General features: G+C 44.4%; 1 protein-coding gene across 1 annotated transcript; it reads left to right on the top strand.

The window, feature by feature from the left end:
- Gar1 (Gar1 ribonucleoprotein) lies at positions 1–26646 on the top strand. Its single transcript, XM_050196872.3, has 6 exons — positions 1–444; positions 2250–2485; positions 11339–11487; positions 15502–15561; positions 18419–18509; positions 26233–26646. The coding sequence occupies exons 2-6, from the start codon at positions 2254–2256 to the stop codon at positions 26508–26510; spliced, it is 810 nt and encodes a 269-aa protein (XP_050052829.1). The 5' UTR covers positions 1–444; positions 2250–2253; the 3' UTR covers positions 26511–26646.

Genomic DNA, 26646 nt, shown 5'->3' with positions numbered 1-26646 from the left:
AGCGATGTGCATTTTTAAAACTTTATAATAAATTACACGCTTTACGCAGAGCACTTAAATGCGTAAATTAATGATCAGAAGGATCTATTCTAACGAGTCAGTACGTTTGTAGGAAATCGTCAAAATCGTTTCAGGGTCCCTTAAGTAAAAAAAAAAAAAAATGTCCTATCCGAGTAATTCACAATGTTCTTTATGCGCGAACTTAAACTGCTTCTTTATTCATTAGTAACGTACATATCACTATTTCAGTTTATTAAATGTCACTTTTAGTGTAGTTTTCCACTAGGAAGCTGCACCATCGAAAGTAAAGAAACATAGAAAGCTGGAGAGAGTCTGGCAACATTCGAGGCGCCTCGCTTGCCTTCGTTGCGTTCTCCATGTGTTTTGGCACGTGTTAACCATCCGCCGCGGCTGTAACTGCTTTGTGGGTTAACATTTGATAAGGTAATGTATATGATGAGATCGGACTCTCTTTTTTTGTCGTACTGGTACACCTATTGCAGCTTTGATAGCAATTCTGAACTCGAGAAGTGCTTCCCCAATTGAGTGTGACAGCCGTTGTGAGAGAAAAAAAAACACCAGTTTCTCGAAGAGGCTGTATTGCATTGTCAACTTCTATCCAGCCCATAATTATTTTATGTAGGCAGACTATCAGTGTGATGGCAGCAAGGAGGGCAGCAATGCTTTGTGATCGTCAAGAAAGGTCTTGATCAATTTCAGAAATCGCTATTTATTACATTGAAACATTGAAGACGCAGACGGGCCAGGGCACCTCTCCTGTGTCATCCAACTTTATGTGTTAAAAGCTTGCACGTCGCGGCGCGCTGACAGTACACAGTTATTGAAAACGTGGGAACCTCGGTTGCATTTGCCGTACCAACAGGCCAATGTGCAATGTGCGATAAATGTCATGTTCACAAGGGGCATTTTCAGCGCAATACGCCAATTTCTAGGAACAGACCAAAGCAAAATGTTTGTATGAAAGCATCACTCCGTCGTGGAGCATTGAAGATCAATAAAGCAATCTATCTTGTCACAATGGTTGTAGTGTAATGCAGTTGCGACGTAAGTAATGCAGTTGTATCATGGTAGAAATAAGTAGAGCCAGTTATTTTGCCCTTTTATAAGTATGTGAATAGATTCACGCGACATTTTTCCAGCTCATAACTGAGTGACAACTTAATGTTAGCATTTGTAACGTGTTCTAATTTTTCCTTTTGGGTTTGGTGGTAACGGAGCAAGCAGTGGGAAAATTGTAACGATTATCAGCATATTTGCTGTGTTGACCTTTCATTTTAGCACCAGAGAAAAAGAAAAAAAGCGGAGAGAAAGGTATAGTGTTCCGGCGACAATCTTCCATTAAATATTTTCTTAATAAATATGAATATTTCAGTTAAAGGTTAGGGCATTATGTCTGCCGTAGCTTTACTTAAAATTTCCTACTTGCAGTGTTGCTTAGGTAAGCAAGGTTACTAGGTCCCTGCTTACAAGAAATTTGACCCTATGTTTACCGATCTGAAGTTTATTCCAGTGACGTTTAATATAATTCTGGTGTGCACTCTAGTGTATTTTCTGGCAGACATGCACTTCAGGCCCTGATGTGCCATGTTTGCATTACACTACAAATACAGGTTTTAAATATAAGGTTTGTTGCAACAGAAGTTGATGCCTGAAACTCTCGACACGACCTGCAAAAGAGTGCTAACTTGGGCCGGTTGGTACATGTAGATAAACGGAAGAGGACGAACAGAAAGACACTGACAGGGTTTTGTCTGTTTCATTCTGTTTGTCCTGTTCCATGCGCTATTACTCTGTTTAGCTTAGACATGACAGAGAAGCTGAGAAGACAATTTATCGTTTGTCTTCTAGTTCTTATTATTTTCTGACAGATTTAATAGGGCTACCTGGTTTTTGGGCTATTGCACTGGTCTATTGACTTTTTTTCCCTGTTACCAAAGTATGCTTTGCTAATTGAATGCTTGTTTGCTATTCAGCATGTATGTAATACCATGTCACCCTTACACCGCTAGTGATTGCTAAGTTGTCACTGCTGATTACGTTTGGTTACCGATTTGAAGCCACGACTGCTGCATGGAGGAAATTTGCTCAGGAACAAGCTCTGTGGCAGTCTTTGAGGCAGCTCCGACAACATTCGCAATACTCCTTTGGCCCAAGAACTCATGACATAGAGATAACCGTTGTCTTCACTTTTGTTTGTTTCACGTGCAATTATGTGTTTTCCTATGCAGTGCCATGAGCAGAGGCTTCGGTGGGGGCGGAAACTTCCGCGGAGGCCATGGAGGTTTCCGTGGTGGCGGCGGCGGCGGCGGCTTTCATGGGGGCAGTGGCGGTGGCTTCCAAGGAGGCCGGGGAGGTGGTGATCGGGGTGGATTTGGTGGTCGTGGCGGAGGCCGTGGTGGCAGAGGTGGCTTTGGTGGTGGTTTTCGGAGTGGCTTTGACCAGGGACCTCCTGAAGAGGTTATTGGCAAGTATCTGCTTGTTGTTTTCCTCATGTAGTAGAGTGAGAAAGTAGAAATGGGTTTCAAGGCAGGCATGATACACCAGTGCTCATTCTTAAATTCTAGTCTCTTCTTATCATCTGTGGCCAGTTTATTCCAATGTCATCATAGGTAGTCACCTGCACCACTTCACTCTATATAGAGGAAGGAAAAGAAACATGATTGATATAAAATTACCTAAATATCATAGCCAAGGTGCCTGAAAAGCTTGAAGTTAGACACAGACCAATTTTATGCATTCAAATTCACTGAAAAAGGGAGTTGTGTTATAACTATATGAATAATAGCAATTGTAAAACTGATTTGGTATCCAACTAAGCTTGTTTCCTGGGAGAAGCACTTGACAAAATGCTTGGGTAGTGTGTACTCATGCATACATTGTATAAATCTACCTAAAATGGTAGGATAGCTACTTTAAGATGTAATGTTTCATGCTAAAATACAGTGGCAGTGTACAGTGCTCAGAGATTCAAACGTGATGCTCAGATCACATGGCTGCCGGTGCTCGCTGTGCCACCAATGGGGGCTGGAAATATCGAGCTGATGCATTGTGGTATAGAATAAGAGTGAGAGCGTTTGTGATGCATGATTGCAATTGGCCCCTCGGAGCTCGCCCTGTGCTCATCAGTGGCGCAACAAGTGGCGGCCATGTGGTTTGAGTATTGCATCCGAATCGCTGATCACTGTGCATCTGTTGTTGATTTAGCCCAGATTTTTGCCATTATATTATGTACTTTGTGGGGAGCCCATGCACCCATCTTCTCCTGCGTACTCACATCGTCATGTTTGCCTGTTGTCAGGAGCCGGCGTAGACACGCGTAAGGCACACTATGCACTCTCCTTGTTCTCTCCCGCTCTCGCAATGTGGATTCATTAGGCTGCATGACTAGGCTCAGGCATTTCATTAAAAACTGGGGGAGACCCCCTCTGGCACCCCGACCTCGAACCTGCCGGATAGGGATATCTGCTGCAACCCATGAGCGACCTTGTTTGCCTGACTATCACAAGCAACGAGGCAAGCCTATTTATTACTTACCACAGTGTGGACTTCCCTCTGCAAGTGTTACTTATTGCTTGTGGCAGTAAACATTGTTAGAGTTGTCTCCGCTGGTTGCCTTATTCGCCCGAACCCAACATAGCTGCGATTACATGTGCTACAAGTTGGGTAGTACCACGGAACGACTGTGTGTGGCTAGATACAGAGCTTGCCTTCAGCCTTAGCCTCATACAGAGAGTGCCCCCACAACTTGAGGCATCCATTTTTTGTTATTTAGTTAGTTCTGCCAGTGAGCACACTTCACGATCTCCTGCAGTGCCCCAATCTTATTGTGGCATTCTCTGCTGCCTTTTGCAACGATGCAGACTTTCTTGTGCTGTAAGAGACTAAATTTTAGCACAGACGGGTGCTCCTTGAAGTCATTCGATAGATTTTAACCAGCTGTTCAATACTTTGACGCATTCAGAAACCTGCTCTTTGGGTTCTCATGTGCTCATGACTACCACTATACTACACAACTAGAGAAGTAAGGCAAAGCAGAATTGTAGGCTGAAGTTGTGTTACATTGATTTCACTGAGCCCATACTCTAATTGCCCTCAATCTACATATTTACTTTAGAATGCTGTATGCCTGTCAAAGCTAGAATGGATTATGGTGAAGCCTCAGGTCAGAACACTGATATTTCCACAGTTAATTTTGTTTTTGTCAGTGCAACTGACAACATTGTTCCACTCCAAGAACTGAGTGTGACAGTGTCGCCAATCGACTTCCTTCTGGAGTTGAAAATGGGGAAGATTCAAACGGGGTAAAATGGTCTTCCTAAGTCATGTCAGTTAAACATAATTTTAGACTTTCCTTCAGTCTTCCCAGAATAGAACAATGCGGCCAAAGGTAGCTGTGTAGAGGGTATTCCAAGCGTGCGAATAGTAAAAACGTGCCCACATTTTATAATTAGGCTGCTGTGTTCGGTATAAACAGAATCTTGCAATATGATTTTTTTTTCTTTGAAAAGTTGGTTATCTACATTTAAGGAGCTATCAGTTGCTAATTATTTCTATATTGGCCTACTTCTGCTACCAGGGAAATAACGGATAACATTTATTTTATTGCCACTGCCGTAGCTCCACTATCCGCTTTGTTTATTTCATGGTGCTCACTGTTGTCTACGTTGCTGAGTTTGCGTACATTTATATTTAAAGGGACCCTGAAGCGATTTTGACGATCTTGTACAAATGAGTCTTTAGGGTAGGTCCTTCTGATCATTAATTGATGCATCTAAGTGCTCCGCGTAAAGCCTGCAATTTATTGTAAGGTTTTAAAAACGTACATTGCTACCGATCGTAGCACACCACTCAGTTAAATTTTCTGCCGTCCCTGACAATTTGATGCAAGTTGCCCTAATGACGCTAGTAGGGCGAGCTATCCGATTGGCTGCCCAGGACGTGTCATCGATAGTTTTCTAACATTATGGTGAACAAATGTTGTTCGTGATAGTTGGCATGTTAGTTAATTTGTTTCTATAAAACGTAAGTAACAGAAATAGAATGCACAAGGACACTTTCTCACTATACTTAAGCACTTCTGGCACAAAGCAAGTGTCGTCTGCTTGTATTACAACATGCTCCGTGTTGACGAGAGCTCCGCTGTATAAGCACCATGGTTCGTCCTTGTTACGTTGTGGGCCGCAAACTTAGCGACTGGCAACATGTCATGCTGCGACGTCACGTCCCTCTGCATGGCAGCAGACAAGTGGAGGGGCTGCAGCGCATCGGACTGTCGTTATCCGATCGGCGCCAGGATTTGCGCATTTGCGGCGGTCACTTTATGCCGGAGGATTATGGTACTACCACAGTGGTATTTTGTGTGTCCAGTATTGGAGTAAACACAAGTGAAAGTGGACTGGGCCTGGCTGTTTGACCATGCCGTTTCACGGGATGAGCAGCGGCGCAAACTTGAATGGTCAGCACGGTGCAGCCACCTGGTGGCACAGAGCTTCCAAACACAGTAGCAGCAACGAAGTGTATTCTTGTTTGCTGTTGGTGCAAATTTTTCGCAGGAGCGTAATCAAGAGCACATTGTAATCGTGAGCATCTTTATAAATGTTAAAATGTTTTACACTTTGTTAGAGCAATAGGTATTAGCTCTTTGTTTGTATTGAAGCAACGCATGCTGCTTTGATAGCTCTTGCTTGGGGTCAACTGCCAGGCGGCTGGCGGAGAGGTTGAAGAGGCTTCGCGAGCTTGCTCCTAGACAACCGGAAGTAGACAACACCACATGCCATCATGACACAAAGCCAGTGAAGGCGGAGCTTAGCCCTGATCGCTCGGCAAATGAGTTGAGAAAACGCATGGCTATCCAGGAGGGTAACTTGTAATCGTCCGTAGCTCTCTTAATATGAGACGCTTCACACAATTAGTGGTGCGAATGATTAACTGTAGCTGTACCTTATGCGTCTACGAAATTTGTCTGAACCATTTCAGGGGTCCTTTAAGTATAGATACAGCGTGGGGAAGATGGACAGGAGTAGACACATACAGCTCTGACTTTCAACACATTTTTGTTTGAAAACACAGTGCATAGCATACTACAGTAGAACTTCATTGATACATTCCCGTTACGTAAGTTTTCCCCGTGCCAACATTCGCAGTCGAGAATACAGAACATGACCCAATAGTTACGCTCATTTGTACTGGTTATACGTTTCCACAAAACACAATTTTTCGACACCAGTATTCAGTACGTTGCCAAACTGCGATCCTATGATATGTTTTCCGGTTGCTAGATCCCGTGTAAACAAGAAAATGTGTGATGCGCGCGTGATTGAGAACAGTATAAAGCTGCTCGCCGCAGCAGCTTCACCGCCATACTCGCCGCCCGCCCGTCTCACATGAGAATGCCAGCGTGCACTCAGTTTCTCATTTTGGTACCACCAAATCTTCTCCAGGGGTGTTGCACGTGGCATGGACAGCTATCATCGCCAATCTTATTGCGATCAGCATCTTCGCCTATCTGTCTCATAGTGCGTGGTACTGTCGGAAGCGTAGCGCACGCTTTTAATAGGCAATAACCGAAACGTGCCACCGTTCCCTGCTCCAGACTGCAATCATATGTTATCTGACCTCTAGATTCCAACTGAACAAGAAAAGGCACAAGGCGCGTGCTATAGAGAACAGTACAGTCGAACCTCGATATATCAAACAGCGCGGTAATTGCGAAAAAGTTCTATATAGGCAGAAATCGATATAGAAAATCACTTAAAAAACTCGTCAAAAACTTCTGCAAATAAATCACTGAACCAAGGGTGCAATCGGTGATCGTCTTTTGGAGCGCGCATTCTGTTGCCTAGACAGCACCAACTTCGTCAGCCAGGAGCACACGGTCTATTGTGCCACACGCAATTAGCCTAGGCCACACCTCCTCTAATTATAGGAGGCGTTGGCTTAGGCTGCGCTGACTTTGTCAGCCGCGCGAAGTCGTTGTAGCCTAGGCCAATTGTGCACGGTGCAACCGAACGTGTGCTCCGAACGTTCCTTGACTGCGCCCCAATCGAGGTGCAGTAAATACTCACTTGAAGCTTAACACAAAGTATTTATTTATTTGACTGAAAGTACTGCAGCAGTGTAGCCTGCTTCTTATTAGCAGCTGTGTGCTTAAACACGGAGTCCTCTACATAATCTAAACGATCCGCAAGCGATAGGCTGGTGCCTTCTATTGCGCCGCAGTAGTGGCGTAGAAAGGTCAAAACAGCTACAGCTTCAGTAGAAGTCGGGAACGGGGCAACATCAGAGCTTGCAGGAACAACCTCGGCAGCATCTTTGTCTGGCCGTTGCTTCTGCTGCGATCTCCACGTCCGTTAATCAAAGCATTTTGAAACACTGTCAATATCAAAGTATTAAGTGGCGTCTGCCAAGGCGTCTATGAGTGATCCCAGTGAGTGCGCGCTGTCACGCGTCATTGTGGACTCAAACCATCAGTCCTCACGAGGCGCAGAGCGCGGCACCGAGGTGGACTCAGTACGGCAAATGCTGTGCGTCGTTGACGTTGTCGAACTAGCCAAGCCGCCGCGTGCGTACGCTGCTACGTTCAAATGGCGCCATCGGTGCGATAGATGTGTGCAGCTATAGTGCGCCGCAGTCGGGAACGCCCATCACGCCACTGCTATCTTCTAGGGTGTTACGGGGAAACTCATCGCCTGTCAACAGAGCGCACCTTGTCTGGGGTGGCAGAGTTCGATATATCCATTTTACGTCTGACCCCGTTCGAAAGAAGAAATTTAAAATGTATGCGATTTTCCAGGTAATATAAAAAGTGTTCGATATGCGCAATAATCCAATATATCCGTGTTCGATATATCGAGGTTTGACTGTATATAGCCGCCTGTCTCACATGAAAACGACGCCACATACAGTTTCTCATTCTGGTACCAGCAAATCTCCTCCCAGGTCGCTGCACACTGCATTCACAGCTGTTGCCACCAAACCTATTGTGATAAGCATCTTCACCTATCTGTTTTACAGCATGTGGTGCGTAGTGCCATTGGTAGCGTACTGCACGCTTTTAGGCGGTAATCCAAACATGCCGCTGTTCCCGGCTGCAGGCGGCGCCATGTGGGCATCATGTTTCGCTTCGGCAGCATCCGGCATCGCCCACCTGCTCGATTTCGTTTCAGTTTCTCATCACCCTCTTAAGACACCACGCAATAGGAAAACAATATGTGTCTCGGACCGCCGGAGCAGCACCAGCTCGACGCGCATCGGCGTCTCGCACCGCAACGATCCGCGCGATGCTTCGCATTACGTAGATGTCAACAATAGTTGAGTCTGTCAAATTTTTTCAGTTACTTCGGATCGTACGTTTTCCTGGCCAATGTGTTTTTCTTGCGAGTTTTTCCAAACCGTATGACCGAGGTTCTACTGTATACGCTTGTAATCACACCAGCCTGTCATAATCGTGCTGCACTATGCAAGGATTCATTAGACTGCATGACTAGGCTCAGGCATTTCATTAAAAAATCACAAACAGCAGAACGCACTGTTTTTACAAATACAGTCAATGACTAGTTTTTTGGACATGCCTGATCATTCGGACGTCTTCGCAGCACTGCCACGTACCCCATAGAGCCATTGTAAGGACGTCTGAAACTTTGGATGCTGAAATCCTTCGCCGTTTGACTTTTGTGACTTTTTTGCCGTGACAGCAGGTTCTAAATGGTATTCATTGAACCTACCACTGCCGCCATTTTGATTATCTCACAGCCTCGAACTACTGCTCTAGCACCCCGATCCGCTGGCAGCCGTAGCCAGCCGTAGTAGTCGTTTCGTGCTGTCATGAGGCATAGCTGCTTTGATGTTCGCTATCGAGCTTCCGGCTGTTTGGTGCTGTGTTTTTTTATTTAAAGGGACCCTGAACCACTTTTTATTGAAGTGGAGAAATCATTTGAAGTTAAATTAGGCTATTTCAGAAATACTTTGCCGTGAAAAGTACTGGAATGCGTTCAGCAGAATCAGAATTATTGGCAATCAAACACTCCCGTCGCGGTGCTTCCGCTCTTTCTTCAATGCCATGTACTGCAAAGGCTACAGAGGAGCGGGGCATGCCCACAACGCTCTGTCTACGGAACGTGACTGTGGCGTGCAGTTCAAATTTGATTTTGAATGTTCATGTAGATAGCACTATTTTCGATTTTAGTGCCTATGACGCACCAAACATGCCAAACACTGTTGTCCTCAGCGAGCCATAGTGCGCTCAGCCTGGGGACTCGTCACAGCAGCCGCGTTATCTACGCTACTTAGCAGACTGCAAGCTACATGCAACAGCAGCATTTGCTTTGTGCACAACAGGGCTAGAATGTGCGCTCGCACTCATATGCTCCTATCTCGCTGTGCTGTGTAGTGCAGACTGGCTTTGTCCTGCACCAGCTTGACCGACGGATAGTAGCCACATCCAACTTGCGCATTTTGAAGTGCTATCAATACCTTGATCATTGCAAATCAAAGTCAGCCAAGGCGTCTAACCAGTAGCGGCCAGGAGGGAGTGCGCACTGGCAAGCGTCCACTTTTTTCACTTCTTCCGGAAGTCCACTTCTTCGACTTCTTCCACTTCTAGTCCACTTCTTCCGGAAGTGCATAATTATTATTGAAATTCGAAAGCGTATTTTCGCTTACTTCAGCCTGTTTATTAAACTGCATCAAAAATGTACACAGTGACAGTAAGAAAAAGCGCACTGATCCGAACACCATTTTTGATTAATGTCAGTTGTTTGCCACTATATTACGAAATAAAGCATCCAGAAAAAAAGCAAGGAGTAGGCTTCTGTTGAAAAGAGAGTTTTTTAGAGAAAGGTGTCTTCACGCTCTGCTTGCAAGATCCACACGCTGTGCACGACTGCAAAATTTGGTTGAGATGTTCACAGCAGCGCATGATATCCGCAGACTGTGTTCTTTCATGTATTTCGAGGGGTGGTTCAGGGCCCCTTTAAAGGATTTGCCACTGTGTGCAATAACGTCGACTTCATCTTAATCATCCTCGCTGATGGAGTCGAAGTGCTGAAAGCACGGCAAGGTTCTAAACTTTAAAGTGTTGCATAATGCCAGTTCCCGAAAGTCAGCTTAGCCACAGTACAGCAGTGTTACGCGGTCAAGCATACGCAACGTATTGCGGTGACACATACCAAAAATGCAGAGGAGGCCATTGTCACAGGACATAAAATGTGTTCCTTAATTATACATGCATGCTTTTGCTGTGTCATGTCACATTGTGAGTACTGAGACACCTAAACCGTTGTTGCATAAGGATGGTTCCCGAAAGTCTGCTTCGCCGCAATACTACTATGCAGTCGAGCATACCCAATACAGCTGTTATGCAGTCAAGCATACATAATGTATTGTAGTGAAGCGTGCTAAGACTGCAAACGGGCCACTTTCACAGAACATGAAATTAGTTCCTTAATTATTCATGCTTGCACCTGCCATCTCCTGTCATGGTATGAGCACTGCGACGTCTAATAATTGTGCTGGCAGACCTTCAAAGCTATTTAAGATGTGGCTGTGGTGATTTGAGCCATTTAAAGGCATGCATTCATTTTTTTCGGACTGCCCGATTTTTTTAGTTTTTCGTGGTCCCTAGGGAGTCAGAAAAATCGGACACTGACTGTAAAATGTGTTGAAAGTTAACGCTGTGTGCATCGGTACTGTATGTCTTGTTTTCCTCGCACTGTAGCAATAGTCATGATTCATCAAGCAGCCCAACTTTCCACCCCGTTAATGCATTTTTCATGTGTGTGTGTGTCTGCATATTTTTCCTTGTTAAACTTTTTTTCTCGCGCATGCTTTGTAACATGCTGATTTGATGTCATATACAGCTTCATCGCAATATATTTGCAGACAGTTGGTGGGCTACATGGTGTAAATTACATAGTGGCTATTGTTTCAAGTGGCTTAGTGTCCAAGACTAGCTGTCTGGGATGTCGAAGTGCCAGCTTTCCGGGCAGTTTAGCTCAGGAAACTGAAAGTGCCCAACATGATATCTTATTGTCTACCATCGTATGTTGACAGGGGCCATAGAGAGTAGGTGCCAGTGACCTGATTGTGTGTTCCTGGATGTACATGCGCATCTTTCTCTTCCTTTCAATCATGAAACGTAGTGATGGTCACCTGCTCACGGTTATGTGTGTATACCTGTTCCCATAATTACCCGCAATTGGAACAATTGAGTAAAAAATATTTGGTCTCTAGGACTATGCCGCAAGTGTACTGTACTGGGTTTCTTTGTTTGCCATAGATTCAATGTGGAACCTTGCGCTGCATTTTTTTTTTCACACAGAGTTTGCTTGCCTGAGCCACCCATGCCAGGACGACTTGGTGGCTAAAGTGACTGACGAGCGGGTGCCTTTCTTCAATGCCCCACTTTATTTGGAAAACAAGCAGCAGATTGGCAAAGTTGATGAGATCTTTGGACCTATCAAGGACTACGTATCCTTAACTAGTCCAATGCACATGTTTCAGAAATGTTGCATCATAGTGTTTCTCTATTGTGCTCTTGGAAACTCTACAAGTCTGCTTGCATTGAATGAAAATTTCACACATGCGAGTAGCATGCACAATGGCACAAACAAAAACACGCAAAAGGTCTGAGGGCATTCTGCATGTGTGCATTTTAAATCAATTATTATTCTTAAGTGTTGATTTCAGCTACTTGTATTTCGTAAAACTGAATGAAACTGTGGCACTATTTTTTGCTGTTCTGAGATGAGAAAAGGAATGAGCCATTTAGAATTTAGGTGAATCTTTCATTTTCCTGTCTAGTCTGTGTACATGTTTCTTTCTGCACGCTTTTGTGTGGAACAGTATATTATGATCTCTGGTGGAGCTGAAGAAAACAGATTTGTGACTTTGGTTACCTTGCTCAATCCTTGAATGTTAACGCCTAATTCAACAAAATTTTTGACCACGTAATAAGCCTAGTTTCAAGGTAGCGTAGATATAGAGCAGCTTCCATGCAAAATTTTATATTTGAAACATAAGGGAACGCATTGGAAAATGCTAGCAGAAATAGACTTTCCTGCTCAGAAATAGATGTTTTTGTTACCGAAAGTGTAAAAAACAACTTTATCACTTACCAGAACTGACGCATGAATGTTGAGAACTAGTGTGGCTCCTTGGCATGACCTCCGAGATCAGTCAGCGCTCACGACACAGGTTTGCAAATTAAACGAAACTTACTCAGACTCGCTCACAAAATATATTTTTTGCTTAAGGCTTACTCGAACTCAAACTCGCCAAAATTCTACTCAGCCAGGCTCACTTTGTCGGTCCGAGTCTGAGCGAGTTGACTTATGAGGGAGTTTGCCGACCTATGGCTCATGAAGTGCTGAAATTCTCGGAAGTTACATGCTGGAATTTTTGTGTTATCTGCTAACCACCAAGTGCATGTGTCGTGCTGAGGTGCTATTTAAAGGCTGTTAATTAGAAAATTAGGCAATTACCAGCCCTGTAGCTTTGCCTAGATTGAATAGCTTATACTACTCCTTTATGAGAAATTTAGCCAAAGCGATATTTTGTCACTGTTGGTCATTAATGAGAATTGCAATGTTGCCTTGTTGGTATGACATTGTGAAGTATTCTAGTAGTGCAAGCAGTAACATGGAAACAAGAAGACACACATAGCGCCCTGTGTATGTATTTGTGTTTTGTGTTCGTGTTCCTGCTAGAATAGAATGCCTTGTGGTGCTCTTTTACTATACTTAAGTAATTATTACCAATTAAAGTGCTTATGTAAGCACTTCTTGTTTTGGTTTTCTTTTCATTTTTAACTATTGTTGTGCGAAAAGAGATCAGAAAAACATTTACTATACTCTTATCTCAGTACAGTAAACTCTCAGTTGTACGAACGTTGGTTTATCGAATATTTCAGAATAATGAACTTTTTAAAAATCCCCGGCAGTTTTCTTATAGATTCTATGCAGAGTGGTTCACTTAAACAAATTTCGGAACAGTCAGTATTTCAGTTTAACGAACTCGCTCAGAGGACCAAGGCATATTTTTACGATCACAACCGATGCCCGCCCTCATCAAACCGCCGCTTCAGCGGCAATGTAAGGTCGCTGGCGCTACAGCGCCCCTGAGGCAAAGCGGCGGCGCGGGAAACGAACGGCAACGAGACATGGCCTCCCAGATCGCCCGCACAAAACGAGCAAGCATGTAATCTCGAAGGCCATGAACAAAGTAACATCGCTGGCGCTTACAACGCCGCCAGAGCAAAGCGGCGATCTGTCACACCACAAACCACGTGGTGTGTGTTTTTTTCCGACCGCCTAGTCGTGGCATGGTCGTCGTCTCTTTCTTTCGAAAAAGAGACGAAGAAGAGGCAACTGCCGAGCCAGTTTCAAGCCCTCTAGCTGAGGTTGTAGGGTACATTGGAAAGTTGAGAGACTTTGTGTCAACAGCAAGCTGTGCCAGAAGAAGTGTACAAAAACATTGACTCTTTGGACAGTTTTGTTACTTCCTGTGCTTTAAAAGTACAAGTGCAGAAGAAGATAACAGATTTTTTTTCTAAATGAGAAAGGCAGCATTATAACTGTTATGAGCCTTGTACTTGTTGATGTGTACAAACTCCATTTCACACATTTCTAACACTGTGGATGCCATGTCTTTTGCTCCATGAATTGCACTTAAAACTTTTGACTATGTATACCATGTCTTATGTTGGTCTAGTGAATATTCAGTTTAGTGAACTTTCAGTTAAGTGAACTATTTCCTTGGGTCCCTTGAAGTTCACTCAAGTGAGAGTTCACTGTAGTTCTTTGCAGTGCTGTTGAAGCTATTCTTTCAATCTATGCTCCCTAGATCAGCAGGTGTGTTAACATAACAAATACATTAGCAATGAAGCCATATGCCACATTTACATGAATGCGGAAATGGGGTGTAGCGTTATCTATACTATTTCTCAGTAGTTGCACCCTCCTTAGCCTACAGCAGGGGCAAACATTCCTCTAAATATGTTAACCTGTGCCGTATTGTTAGCTCCGCATCTAGTTGGCATTTTCTCATCACCCTGCCATCTTTGTTATGTTCGGAAACCCATTGGTACAATGAACGCTCACTCCCATTTGGGAGGAATGCATCTCTCTTGAAAACTGCATTCATACTACTAGCACACTTCCCACATTCTTTTCTTGCCTCAGCAAACACATTCAGCACTAAGAACGTTGTGTGCTTTGGAAAATTCAGGGATTTTGACCCATAGTGCTAAAGAGAGTTAGCTGACGCCATTTTCCCGAATGGTGGTACACTACCCCACGACAGCTGTTATCGTGATAAGTTAAACCAACTGCGAATGTGCCACCTCTCTGCTTTACCATGGTAGAGATGCCCAGAGATAAATGTTATAGCGTATAGTCATCACATACTATGCTAGAGTATAGTACGAAATTAATGATGTGGTGAAGAATTTGGCTTTTGGTCGCTAATGCATAACCAACAATAATGCTAATATTGCTAATGCATAACCAACAATAATTCTGTGGCACGACCTGCTAAGTGGAAATCAAACCATTTTTCTCACTTGGCACCATCTCTGTAGGTCTAGAAATGTCAAAACAAACAGTTGATCTCGATAATAATGACAAAACATGATTACTGCTTTGTCCACAGTGTGAGGTGGGACTGAGTAAGGGCTGCTTTTATAGTTTCTTTCTTGCTGTGAGGGTGAAGAGCATGTAGCAAGAGTAAATTCAAATTGAAGCAGGCTGTCTGAATGTTGTCAGGTTGTTGCACAATCACGGTCACCAGCAGTAGCCACCACAATAATTCACGGTGTACAGTGGTATGTGCAGAGGGTCTAACGTATCATGTACATGGCTATGGTTGCTGAAAGTTGCAGAAAGTAAGTGCATGCTGGCATTACTGCATGGCTAGGACATGTCCAGCACTGCAGAGGTACCAGTAATTCACCTCCTGCGTCGTCGCATGCCGCATTCACAGTTATCGCCGCCAAACCTATTGCAGTAAGCATCTTCACCTATCTTTCTTACAGCGCGTGGTGCATAGTGCCATTGGTAGCGTACTGCACGCTTTTAGTAGGCGATAATCCAAACGCACTGCCATTCCCTGCTGCAGGCAGTGCCATATGGGCATCACGTTTCGGCGGCGTCCGGCGCCAACCACCAGCTCGATTTTGTTTCGGTTTCCCGTCACCCTCTTAAAACAATACGCAATAAGAAAGCAACAAAACTCGTCTCAGGCTGCTGGAGCACCACCAGCTCGATGTGCATCGGCGCCTCGTTCCGCAACGCTTTGCATTACATTAATGTCAACAATAGTTGAGCCTGTTAAATTTTTTTATTTTCGATTGTACATTATCCCGGTTGGTATGTTTTTTCTTGCCTTTTTTCCCAAAACGTATGAACGAGGTTTTACTGTGCTATTGCCTTCATTGCAATTGTGGTCTCGTTGCTAAATTTTTGCCCTTGACTGCAAATGTCACAGTTTGTCTCAATCAAGCTTCAGGAGGACGTAAAGGCGAGCTCCTTCAGCAAGAAGCAGAAGGTAAGGCAGCAATAGTGCTGACTTTGTTGGTTCTCATTGTATCGAAAGTACTGACCTTGGATTTCTTTGCTCTACCTCACACTTCTGATTTTTTACTCATTGGCATGTTGTGTCAACGTTTGTCACAAGCATGCATCAGACCTATGCAGACAAAAGCCACTGCATGCTGCAAAGTTACTAAAACTGTAGTTTGTCTTCTAATTTAAATGTGTTGCATTGCTTGCGCTGTGGTCACCGAAAGAAAGTATGCCAACAGGCATTTTTGTTATACAGTAAACCCCCTTAACTAGCATAGCAAAACACTATCAGCTAATTTGAGAAAGATTGTTATGGGACAAAGTCAGCCCTGTAATACACTGCACATTTTTCATGCTTGATGTGCTGTAATATGTCAGAACCTCGGCTGACCAGTAGGAAAGGCCACTACTAATGGGTAGCCTTTGCTCTGGTTAAACAATAGTGCCTAACATGTGCAAAACATACAATGCATAAAAAACTTAAATTTCAGCAAATTGACAATTTCAGGGTCCTTATATTTCTTGGTTTAAGGTGGACGGATGCATGATGTTTGTTATAACACTACGATGCTGTTGTACAGTGAAAACTTAAGCCGTAGTTGGCCGGAGCTCGGAAAACATATGTACTAAACGGTAGTACTGTTTAACCGAAATAGCATGAGATAGACCACTTACCTGTCAAAAACGGAACTCGGAGAGAGTACGATGAAAGGGGAAAAAAAACATGCAGTATTTATTCACTTCGTGCGACAAAAGTGTTATTTTCGTTTGATGCCACGGCAGCTTAGCAGCGATGACAGCCGCCTCGAACCTACTAAAGCTACGAGGGAGCTTTTCAGCCAGCCCCCCTCTTCTCGGCGAACACTTGCATGGCAAATTCCTCGTTGGCGTTATGTATTCTCTGTGCATGCACGCGGTAGCACTGCAGAAGTCGCAGGGTGCCTTTTCATTGCGGGGCGCTGTTTTCGTTGCGACAATTGCATTCACGAGGCTGACGTAATGCGCAGCTTCTGCCACTGTCGGTCCTGAATCGCCCATGCTGTCGTTTTCCGTGTCGTCCTCATCACTATTGCTAGCCGCCACTTCGGCAACAACACACGCAATGATGGCGAAAAGTCTAATCTCATAGCCGACATCTCCTTGCGGTTGCAGCAGCACTGCCGAGCAGCTTCTTCACATTCCAAATGCCACACACTGTAGTCAACAGCAGATCCGTGTCGCGTGCCAGCGCCTACTTCTTCGTGTCACGTTCGATAGCACGAACGATGACTAATTTTTTTTCTATGCTAAGCAACAACTCTTCCTAAGCCTTAATTGGAGGCCAAGGATGAGTGAGGACGTTATCTGGTTTACAGTTTCGTAGCTCACAAAGTGCCAGATTTGTCTTTATTTGCAGTGATGGGAGCACACTTCATAAAAATTAGCTGAATATCTGCAATAAAGAAAGGATGTTCAGGTGCAAAGTACACATCTTGGTAGCTTGTACAATATTAGGTGGTGCACTGATGAATTTTGTGGTCATTAACACTACACAAGATCAAGACAACGAAATTTTGTGTACGGTCCCGCAAAAACTTTATTAGCTTAATGGAGCTCTTCGCAATTGTATCGCTAGGTGGGTATAAGTAGACACTTTGCGAGTCACTACCCAAACTGACATCACCGTAAAATGTCACTGGTTTGTTCATGTCAATTGTGTCAACTGTTGTCGCACTACTCTTGCAAAATCATGATGTCTTTCTCTAATGGACAACAAACTTCCTTGAGATTTTGATTCGTCCTTGAAAAAGAGAATGCAAGGCCAAAGAAACAATTGAAATGCTTCACACTACATTTATGGAAGAGGCACTGAGCCGTACGCGAGTTTTTGAGTGGTTTGGGCAATTCCGAGAGGAGAAATAAGCATTAAAAACCATTCTCATTTTGGCCGACCTTTAAGCAGTCATACCTTTGAGATTGTGAAAAAGTTTTGATGAAAAGTCAGTGAGAGTTGTTGCTACACATCCGACAAGATTTCAAAAGATGCTGGTATGAGCTGAAGCTCGTGACTGGATTTTGGATTTTGAGTGTGAAATTATGCATGAGATGCGTTGTCATAATGTTTGTTCCCCTAATGCTCATAGAGGACAAAAAGCAAAAGAGAAAACTTCATTGATTTTGTGCCAGGATTTGAAAAAAATCACATTGAAAGTGACTCAAAAGAGATTGGCTGGCTTTCTCTACGCACCCTATTTATCAAACCACACATATTTAAAGAATATAATTCAATAAAAAAGCGGATTTCTCACTGTACATGGGGTGAAGACGACTTGGCTGGGGCGACTCAACTGCATGAAGCTTGAGGAGCTCCAGAGTGTGAGAAAAGGTTGTTACAAGTATATTGACTCAATTGGAGAATATTTTGAAGGGAGCTAAGTCTTTTTTGTCCTAAATGATAATACTTATATTTTTTCTAATATCTCTGGATCTTTTTGGGTGACCCCTCGTATGTGTCTTGAGGTACACCCGTCTAGTTATACATAAGCTATTAAAGGTGCACAAATGAAGACAACATGACCGTGAAGAAGATGGGACATGCACATATTGGTTGGTTGTGTGCTTGCACATATCCTGTCTACGCTGTCATATTGTATTTGTTGGTGCACTTTTAATGCCTGCCTTTAATTATGCTCCTCTGTCCTTGTTTGTGCTTTGTTGCTTACTTTTTTGCCGTTAACTCACTAAATTGGTGTGAAGTTCACCCAGCATGGCTGAACCATATAAACTTTGTGCATGAGCAATTGGGATTATTGCTTGCATCATGTTTTATTCTGATTTTGTTCCCATCCTAAACTCTTCAGTTCTACATAGACCCTCGCAAGCTGACACCGCTAGCAAAATATTTATCTGGCTCCCAGCAGAACCGTGGCGGAAGAGGTGGTGGGGGAAGAGGTAAGACCACTGCCAATGTTTTTTTTTTTTTTCGCTTCAAACCTGATTCCTGTGCAGCTTTAGTTTCAAGCTTCTGTGTCCACATTGCCTGTGATGTCTGTGTGGCAATCTGCTGGGGTCACATTAACTACACTGGAATGCGGCGTGTGGCCATGGCCAAAAGATGTGTGCATGCTGGTTTTTTCTCTCGTGTAGCACTAGTAAGAAGTGGTCTGCTCTTCACTTTCAGTAACATGCTATAATACCTTTATAGTGGCTATGTGGCACTTTGCATACCTTCAGTGTCATTCAATGACGTTGGGACCCACCATGGTGACTCGGCTGTTATGGCATTCTCCTGAACACGGTGCCACGGGTTCGATCCCTGGCTGTGGCGAGCCACCATAATGACATATTTGAAGTCTGCATAGAAAACTCTTTAAATGGCTGAATTCTAAAACCTCTAGTAGAAGTAATAAAAAAAGTTGTTTCAAGGAGCGTCTCCCCTTAAATAAAAGTGTGTGCCTGTGCTTATGGCCCACTAATGCTGTGCTCTTCTGCTCGAGTGGGAACAGGAGGCAAACACACTAGTGCTCTTAGACTTGTGTTTACAAGCATGTGAAAACTGGCAGTCAAAATGGATCCAGAGCCCCTTTTACTGCACCTTTCAAAGCTAGAGTGTGGCTTTGGGACGTAAAAACCTATACTTTCTTGAAGATGCTGGGGAATCCTTGCATACAGAAGTAAACTTTTTCTGCATGGGAGGTCCTGTGATGAGCAAGCATGCTAAACTAATGGGATAGGGAGGGTGGACAATGGTCCTACAGTGGGTGAGGTACAGATACTAGCACCGCCTGGGGAGCTGTACACAGTCCCGCAGACTTTCCAGTGTCTCTTTGGTTCTGAAAAGCAGTCCACGTGAAGCCTGTGAAACTACTGCTTTTCCTGCCATAGCCATGTGTGTGCACACTGTGGCAGTCAGTGTGACCACCCATACCCTGGGCTGGTAGGTCAGCTCTCTTTGCCTAATGCAGTTTCTGATTAGCTAGTTGGCCTCTTTGTTAATGTTATAAATGCTTTTTGAATGTAGATGTACTGCCTTCCTTTGCCTTCTCAAGCACAACCCTGACCACAAACGTTCAGCACCTGCAGAGTAGGGAATGATATATGGATTGCTTATAGCTCGTTGCCAAATTGATGTGTAGTGCTCTTCCCAGGACTTCAAGTCAAGTCAGATGTGTGTAAAAAATTTGTATAGGCATTGAGTACTTGCTTGCTTAGTGCCATTTGTTCAATCTGAGGTGCTAAAGCACAGACCTATTCAAATCGCTTAATTTGGCAATTTTTCGCCTTATCACTCTGGGGAAAGAAAAGTTTAATAGAGCTGAACCTCGTTTTGATAAAAAAAAACTTTAGATTCCCCTAGACTGTTTTCATAGAAAACAGTGTATTGCTTCTCTTGATTTTGCCAGAGTAATTTGCATTTCGTTTAACCTAGTTTTTGAGCATTGCATAGGGTTCCTCTGCACTGTCCGGGGCAAAAAAAGGAAAAAACAAAAAAACAATAGTGAGCAGAACAGCATGGACATACCAGCACACTGTCAAATCATCGCAACACCAAAGTAACGCTGGCATGACACAGCAGCGCCAAGTTGTCACCAAGTGGCTGCATTTGTTTTTTGTGTACATGCTGCAGCCAGCGCACACCCACTTAATTTGCGGGCCGGAGTTGGTTAGCATCCCCCTCCCAATCCAGGTGGTAAAACAAATGAAATGCAACATGTACTGCACATTTAACACTAAAAATTTATGCTTAATGTTTACACAGGTTTTCAACAGAGGCTCAAAAACTGACCAGTCACTGTGTTGTTGAAAAGCTGGTGATTGAGGGCTGGATAGCACACAATTTTCTGCCTTTGCAAAGTACTGTACTAGGTGTTTTTCTGTTTTAGGCTACACGGAATTTTCAAAAATCGCCTGTAGCAGTAAAATTCTAGTTCTTGAGCTGGATTATTGAAAGAAGTGTACATCACTTGCATGAGAAATCGAAGTACGTGACTAATTAACACATATTCACTAATTAAGTTTATAACTAATTACTTTGCAGCACATACCATTGCAATTTACGAATGGTAGCCGATGAGTTCAAAAGGCGTATCCACTTGGAAAGAATTCTGATGACACCACTTTAGAGATACAGTACTATTCATTCCGGAAGTGCACGGTGAAATGTTCTGGTTACTTTTTTGCTTCAATGTGTGAAGCGGCATGTTGTGGATATGCCTTGCTAACTCATCGGCTACAATTAGTAAATTGCAATGTGTGCTGTAATATTTAGTTCAAGCTTAATTAGTGGACTTTTGTTTATTAGTCGATTGGGCATTTAAGTTTATTGTGCAAGTAATGTCCACCTGATCAAGCAACCAGTGTAAGGACTAGAATTGTGAAATCTGCCATGGGAAATTCTTAAAAATTCTGTATAATCTAAAAAAGAAAAAAAGCACCTAGAGTAGGGGTATGCACCGTAGGCAAGAACTGCTCTGTTGTGTGAAAAAGGCCACAGCTAATTGCTGCTCGCATAACACCTTGAAGCAGCATGGCCTAAATAGCCAGGGGGGCACACCTCACAGTGGTTCAGTACAGTGGAACCCCGTTCATACGTTTTTCACCGGACCGGGGGAAAAAAACGTAACAGCCGGGAAAACGCAACAGTGAGGAAAGCTCCGAAAATGAATGAAAAAAGTGCAGCTTCAACTATAGACAATTTATTTCCACAGAGTGCGCTTAGGACTTAAAAAAGTCTAGAATGGTGGCTTGCCGTTTCTTTCGCTCGCTATAAATCGCCACACGTTTCTCAATACCCTGGAAGGCCGCATTGCTGTCAGCGTCGCTGTGAGGTGCGACGTACCTGCGGAGGAGGTCCAGAGCCGCGACGGCTTCTCCAAAGCTAGGATTTGGCAACTCCCCGGCATTATGCGGCTCGTGCTCCTTGTCGTCACCGCGCCACGGCAATGGCAACGGACGAACGAATATCCGCGGGAAATTTTGCCCTCTTTGGCGTAATCATGCTAACGTGCTAACGATTGTTTAGTATTGCTGCGGAGCGCGCGCGTCCGAGCAGCCCGGTTGCGCGCAGCGCGGCGTGGGAGAAACGTAAACAAGAGAGGAGAGCAGGCCCGATAGGCGGAGCAACGCCACGTGCAACGCCAACTTCCTGTTTCACTTTAGCTTTACAAAGAGTGACGTCAGGGCCTCTCCCGAGTTTCCTTCCTCCGTGAGTCGACCCGTCCAACAACCAAGCCTAACCAAGCGGTGACCGTAATCACAGTGATGATAGTAAGATCATTTTTCACGAATGGCCACTTAGTGGCGGCCTCATGCGGCCTCTTGAACTGGCGTGCGGCTTCTTGCAGCCAGTTCCATAGCCAAGCCCGGCCAAGCCCAGCCAAAACTCGTCAAAAGCCAAAATGGCGGTTGGAGCGCGTTGTGTACTTTAGCCCAGGCAGGTTCGGGGTGCTAAGTTGCGACGTATCATGCGGGAACGTTTTCACAGCTACAACGTAACAGCGGGGTTCCTTATACATTGGATCCTATGGAAGCTATGCCGGGACCGGATGAAAACGACGTAGCAGCCGGGAAAACGCAGCAGTGAGGAACGTAACAGCGGGGTTCTACTGTATAACAAACACATACTGTGTGATGTATCTTATGTGGCACACAAACACACACACAAAAATGCTAGTTAAACCTCTATACAGTCGAACCTCGATATAACGAACCTCAATTTAACGAAATTCTCGAAATAACGCACTTTTTATTTTTCCCAATCTCTGCCCCATTGAAAACCATGGATTTTTTTTCGCGATTTAACGAGGTCACTTTATACTGTACTTCCGATTTAACGAAGTCCTCGCGCATCGCACGCGCGTACCAGGAGCCTCCTTGACAGGCAGACGAAAACTTTAGCCGGGCATACAGCGATTTGCATGCGCCCTTTAATGCTCAAATTTTCCCGGCGCGCTTCAATATGTAGAGCAGAACGTGCCGCTGCGCCATCTATCGTGTACGTATGAAACCCGCAGCGGACGCGCTCCTGTAGTGCTAGCCGGAGTGCTTCAGAAGTTCCGGAACGCGTCACGCTATGACGTCACCGGCCTGTTGGAACGGGAAAGCGCCAACCGGAAGTAAGTTTACGAACAGCTGTCGTTGGGCACGTTTTCTCAGTTGGTTACCGTATTTAGACGATTGTAAGTCGACCACTTTTTTAAAATTTGAAAGTCTGAAGTTGGGGGGTCGACTTACAAACGAAACCAAAACATGGCCCCGCCAAAAAAGCGAGACCAACGGGAGCTACAACGTAGTTACAATTCTTTGTTTGCTCTATGGCCCTACCCGTATCTTTTCGCTATCCTGCGAGTTTGTTCGCTTTTCGGAAGGGTTTTTCAACATTTTTGAGAGTTTTACAGTGCATACAATACTCATGGGGGGTGTCGATAGTTGATGGATGCGCCGCTGTTCCAATTTGTGGCGGCACCCTCAGAATGGCGGCGCTTGGCATTGGCACTGGTTTGACGCGTTCCACAAGTTTGTATAGGTGTTCTGTGGTTCCACTTGACTGCCGGCTACGCGCTACTTCTATGCTTCCCTAGTCGTCATGAGTGCTCTAGGCCCACTAATCGTTCGGCACTCGTTCACAGCGGCGTTCAAGAGGGCTGCCATCCTTTACGCCGAAGAAACAAATCACAAACGGGTGGTGCGAGAGTGGCGACTGCAGCGAAGCGAAATTTTGATCTGTGACGGCAAGTGAGAAATTTCCCACGTGCCGAAGTCTGGACGCTTTCCGGAGCTGTAGGCTAAGCTTGCGGCATACATCGCTGAAATGCGTGATCGGTCCCTGCCAGTGAAGTGCGACATGGTTATGAAACAAGCCTGGACCTTCGCCTTAATTTTAAGGCCCTGCTCCGCCGTGAGTACAATGACGGTGTTGAAAGTATGGCGTACACAACAGATGTCGTTGACTCGTGGCAGCTGCTCTGTGATCAGGGAGGTGCCCCAAGCGACGTGACACTCAAGGACTTTGTCTTCAGCGATGCTTGCGCTGTGACAACGGAAGAGCTGGACGATGACGCAAAAATCCAGAGCGTCACAGATACAGAAAAGCAGGACGACGACTCGGACGAAGAACTCCAGGCGGCAAGCAGCATAGCTACACCGAAGCAAGTCATGGATGCGCTGGATCCCTTGCGCACGTATGCGGGCGAGCACTCGCACTCGCAAGCCTTAGCAGCCCTGTCAACCTACAAGCGCCTTATAACCCCGACGCCTATTAAAAAGCGGCAGATGAAGCTGACGGAGTTCTTCGCTTCCATCTGAGTTGCATAGAATTGCTCTGAGGGAAGTTAAATAAAATATTCCAGCTTTCATGAATCAACGTCGTCATTGCTTTACTGAGCGCGGTATCATCCGATGGCTGCGAGCGTTAAGCGTTCTAATGGTAAGTGGTGGCCTCATGGATCCACCAAGTTAATACTACTTCCAATTTTCTTCGAAAGAATATTCAAGTTGATAGCTCTGGTATGTGCAAAATTTTTTTTCTTTGCGCCACGGGTTGCCATGTCTTCGTGAAAGGAATTTTTTTTCTTTTAGTGGTGACAAATCATGATGATGATGATGGCACTGATGGCCACATCTAGTGGCAGCGATGAGCACTAGGCGCGGCGCTTGCTGCAGACCTGCTCTTCACCGTATGCGCGATGGAGAAAAATGCGTTCGTACCCGCTGGCTATCGGGCATCACGCTCTTGGTTGTGTTATTAGTTCCGGGGTTTATTGTTTATCTTTGTAATTTTGCTATCTACAAGGTGCCATACGCCAGGAGTGTTCCAAGAACCTGTATCTTAATTTGGACTGCTGAAACATGCGAACCTCGACTTAATGAAACTCGCTATTTAACGAAATTTTCGGCTGCAAATTGGACTTCGTTATATCGAGGTTCGACTGTATAACCAAGTCGGTAAAGTCTGCAATTTGCTTCGTTGTATCGAAATTTCATTGTATTGAAATTCGACCTTTTATGCAAATAAGTACAGTTGCCGATCGATTTTTCTTGCACGCAAAGGGGCCGCAGAATTTTCCAAATTGTCGGGCAAACGAAAAATTGGCTGAAGGCTTAGCTTGGTTAAGCCTGGAAGATTGCGAAAGCAATACCCTTGGCTGCGCCTTGGTTTGGCTGATGGTGTGGACATGGTTGCCCTTTCTTAAACTTATGGCTATACATCATCCGACATAGCGCAAGGCAGCGCGCCGACCACTGCAAGGAGCCAAGCTGTAGCCCCATTTATCCTCCTAGCGTGACGTCACACCAGAGAGCGCCCTCTCTCGGTAGCGCCGCAGCAGCTGCGCGCAAGGCTTCGCCTCCACCATCGATGCCGCAAGCTGGGGCCCCGTCTCTCGGTCCAGAAGTGTAAAGATATTTATGTGATAATTCTGCATTAAAGGAGGAACCTTGTCATTACTGTGCAGTTATAAGCGCTGATAACTATGTTTGCATTAGTGAGTTAATAATTCTAAAGAGGCATGTCTGTTTCATTGCTTAGCTGAGCTTGATGAATGCACCTAGCCTTTGCCCACTGCACATTCATGCTAAAGCATTTCTCAGTTTACCTTGGGCAAAGCATACACATTCATGGCTTCAGATTAGTGATGGTAGATGGTGTCGTCAAACTGCAAAATGTCCTACTGAATGCCACTGTTGCCACTCTCCAGACTGCGTGTTAATGTAAGAAGTTTCAACATTGGTCCCCCTGAGCACTGCTTAACTTAAGTAAGATGTTTCTGTTATAACATTAAGGGGAGACGCTCCTTGAAAAAACATTTTTAAATATTTGTACTAGAGATTTGAAAATCCAACCACTTATGGTTGTTACAAGCATATTTCAGATATGTCATTAGTTTCTGTGTAGTTGCTATAGTTCTCGAGTTATGACCTACAAAATGGCAAAATAGAGCGATTTTGTAGGCAGTTTATTGTGTAATAAATTTGTGCAAAAACCTTTGTGTTGTAGCTTATTTAGCTCTTTGTAGACCGCTAAGTGCCGATATCTATTTAAACAGCATCTACAATTACTGCAACTATGAAAAAAAATTAGGACAGTTCAACTAAGTTTTTGATGAAAATAACCTTGTACATAACCTTACATGGAAGTAACCTTGTACATTTATAATTGCCTTATCTTTAATTGTGTAACGAAATTGGCATACATACTCTTGAATATATGTACAGTGCTGATACCTTCTTGAAATTGCCATATCTCCCAGCAGTAGTTGCAAAAGTACAAGGTTGTATTTCAGGCAATCGAGAAAAAAATTTAGCTGTAATGCTCTAATAATCTTTTTTGCATAGTTCCAGAAATTGTACACGCTGTTTGGCTAGATATCAGCACTTCGTGATCTACAAAGAGCTAAAAGCTACAGCATGTTGCTTTTTGTGAAAATTTAGTACATAAAAAGGGGCCCACAGAGATTACTATAGTTTGCCATTGTGTATCGCATAACTCAAAAACTATAACAGCTACACAAAAAGTAAACACATATTTGATATCTGCATAGAAAACTCTATAAATGGCTGAATTCTGAAAGCTCTAGTACAATTGATCAAAAAAATTTGTTTCGAGGAGCATCTTCCTTAAATAAAAGTGTGTGCCTGTGCTCATAGCCCACTAATGCTTTGCTCTTCTGTTGCCTAGGTGGAGGCCGTGGTGCACCCCGTGGACGTGGTGGATTTGGAGGCCGGGGAGGCGGAGGATTTGGAGGCCGGGGAGGCGGAGGTTTTGGAGGCCGTGGAGGCAGAGGATTTGGAGGCCGGGGAGGTGGTGGATTTGGAGGCCGGGGAGGCGGCGGATTTGGAGGCCGGGGAGGTGGAGGTTTTGGAGGCCGTGGAGGGGGTCGATTTGGGGACAGAGGAGGAGGTGGTGGATTTAGAGGAAGAGGTGGCTTTGGAAGCAGGGGATTCTCCAGGTCATAACCTAACAACTGTTGCTTCAAGCCAAAGCAACGTTTGGCATTGTATAGGAACACTTCTTTCCAAATTGTGTCATTTTATTTTTCAAACGAGTGCACCTATGAATAAAGGTGATTCACCACCACAACCACTAATTTTA

The sequence above is a fragment of the Dermacentor andersoni genome, chromosome 1, assembly GCF_023375885.2.
Source record: "Dermacentor andersoni chromosome 1, qqDerAnde1_hic_scaffold, whole genome shotgun sequence".
Classification (NCBI taxonomy): Eukaryota; Metazoa; Arthropoda; class Arachnida; order Ixodida; family Ixodidae; genus Dermacentor; species Dermacentor andersoni.
This window is presented reverse-complemented; position numbering and strand designations above follow the sequence as displayed.

What these genes read in the sequence shown, in the direction of transcription:
- Gar1 (XM_050196872.3), top strand. Translation starts at nt 2,254, where the DNA reads ATGAGCAGAGGCTTCGGTGGGGGCGGAAACTTCCGCGGAGGCCATGGA. An exon ending in ACCTCCTGAAGAGGTTATTG is followed by an intron (nt 2,486 to 11,338) that starts GCAAGTATCTGC and finishes TTTTTCACACAG; the next exon opens with AGTTTGCTTGCCTGAGCCAC. An exon ending in TTGGACCTATCAAGGACTAC is followed by an intron (nt 11,488 to 15,501) that starts GTATCCTTAACT and finishes CAAATGTCACAG; the next exon opens with TTTGTCTCAATCAAGCTTCA.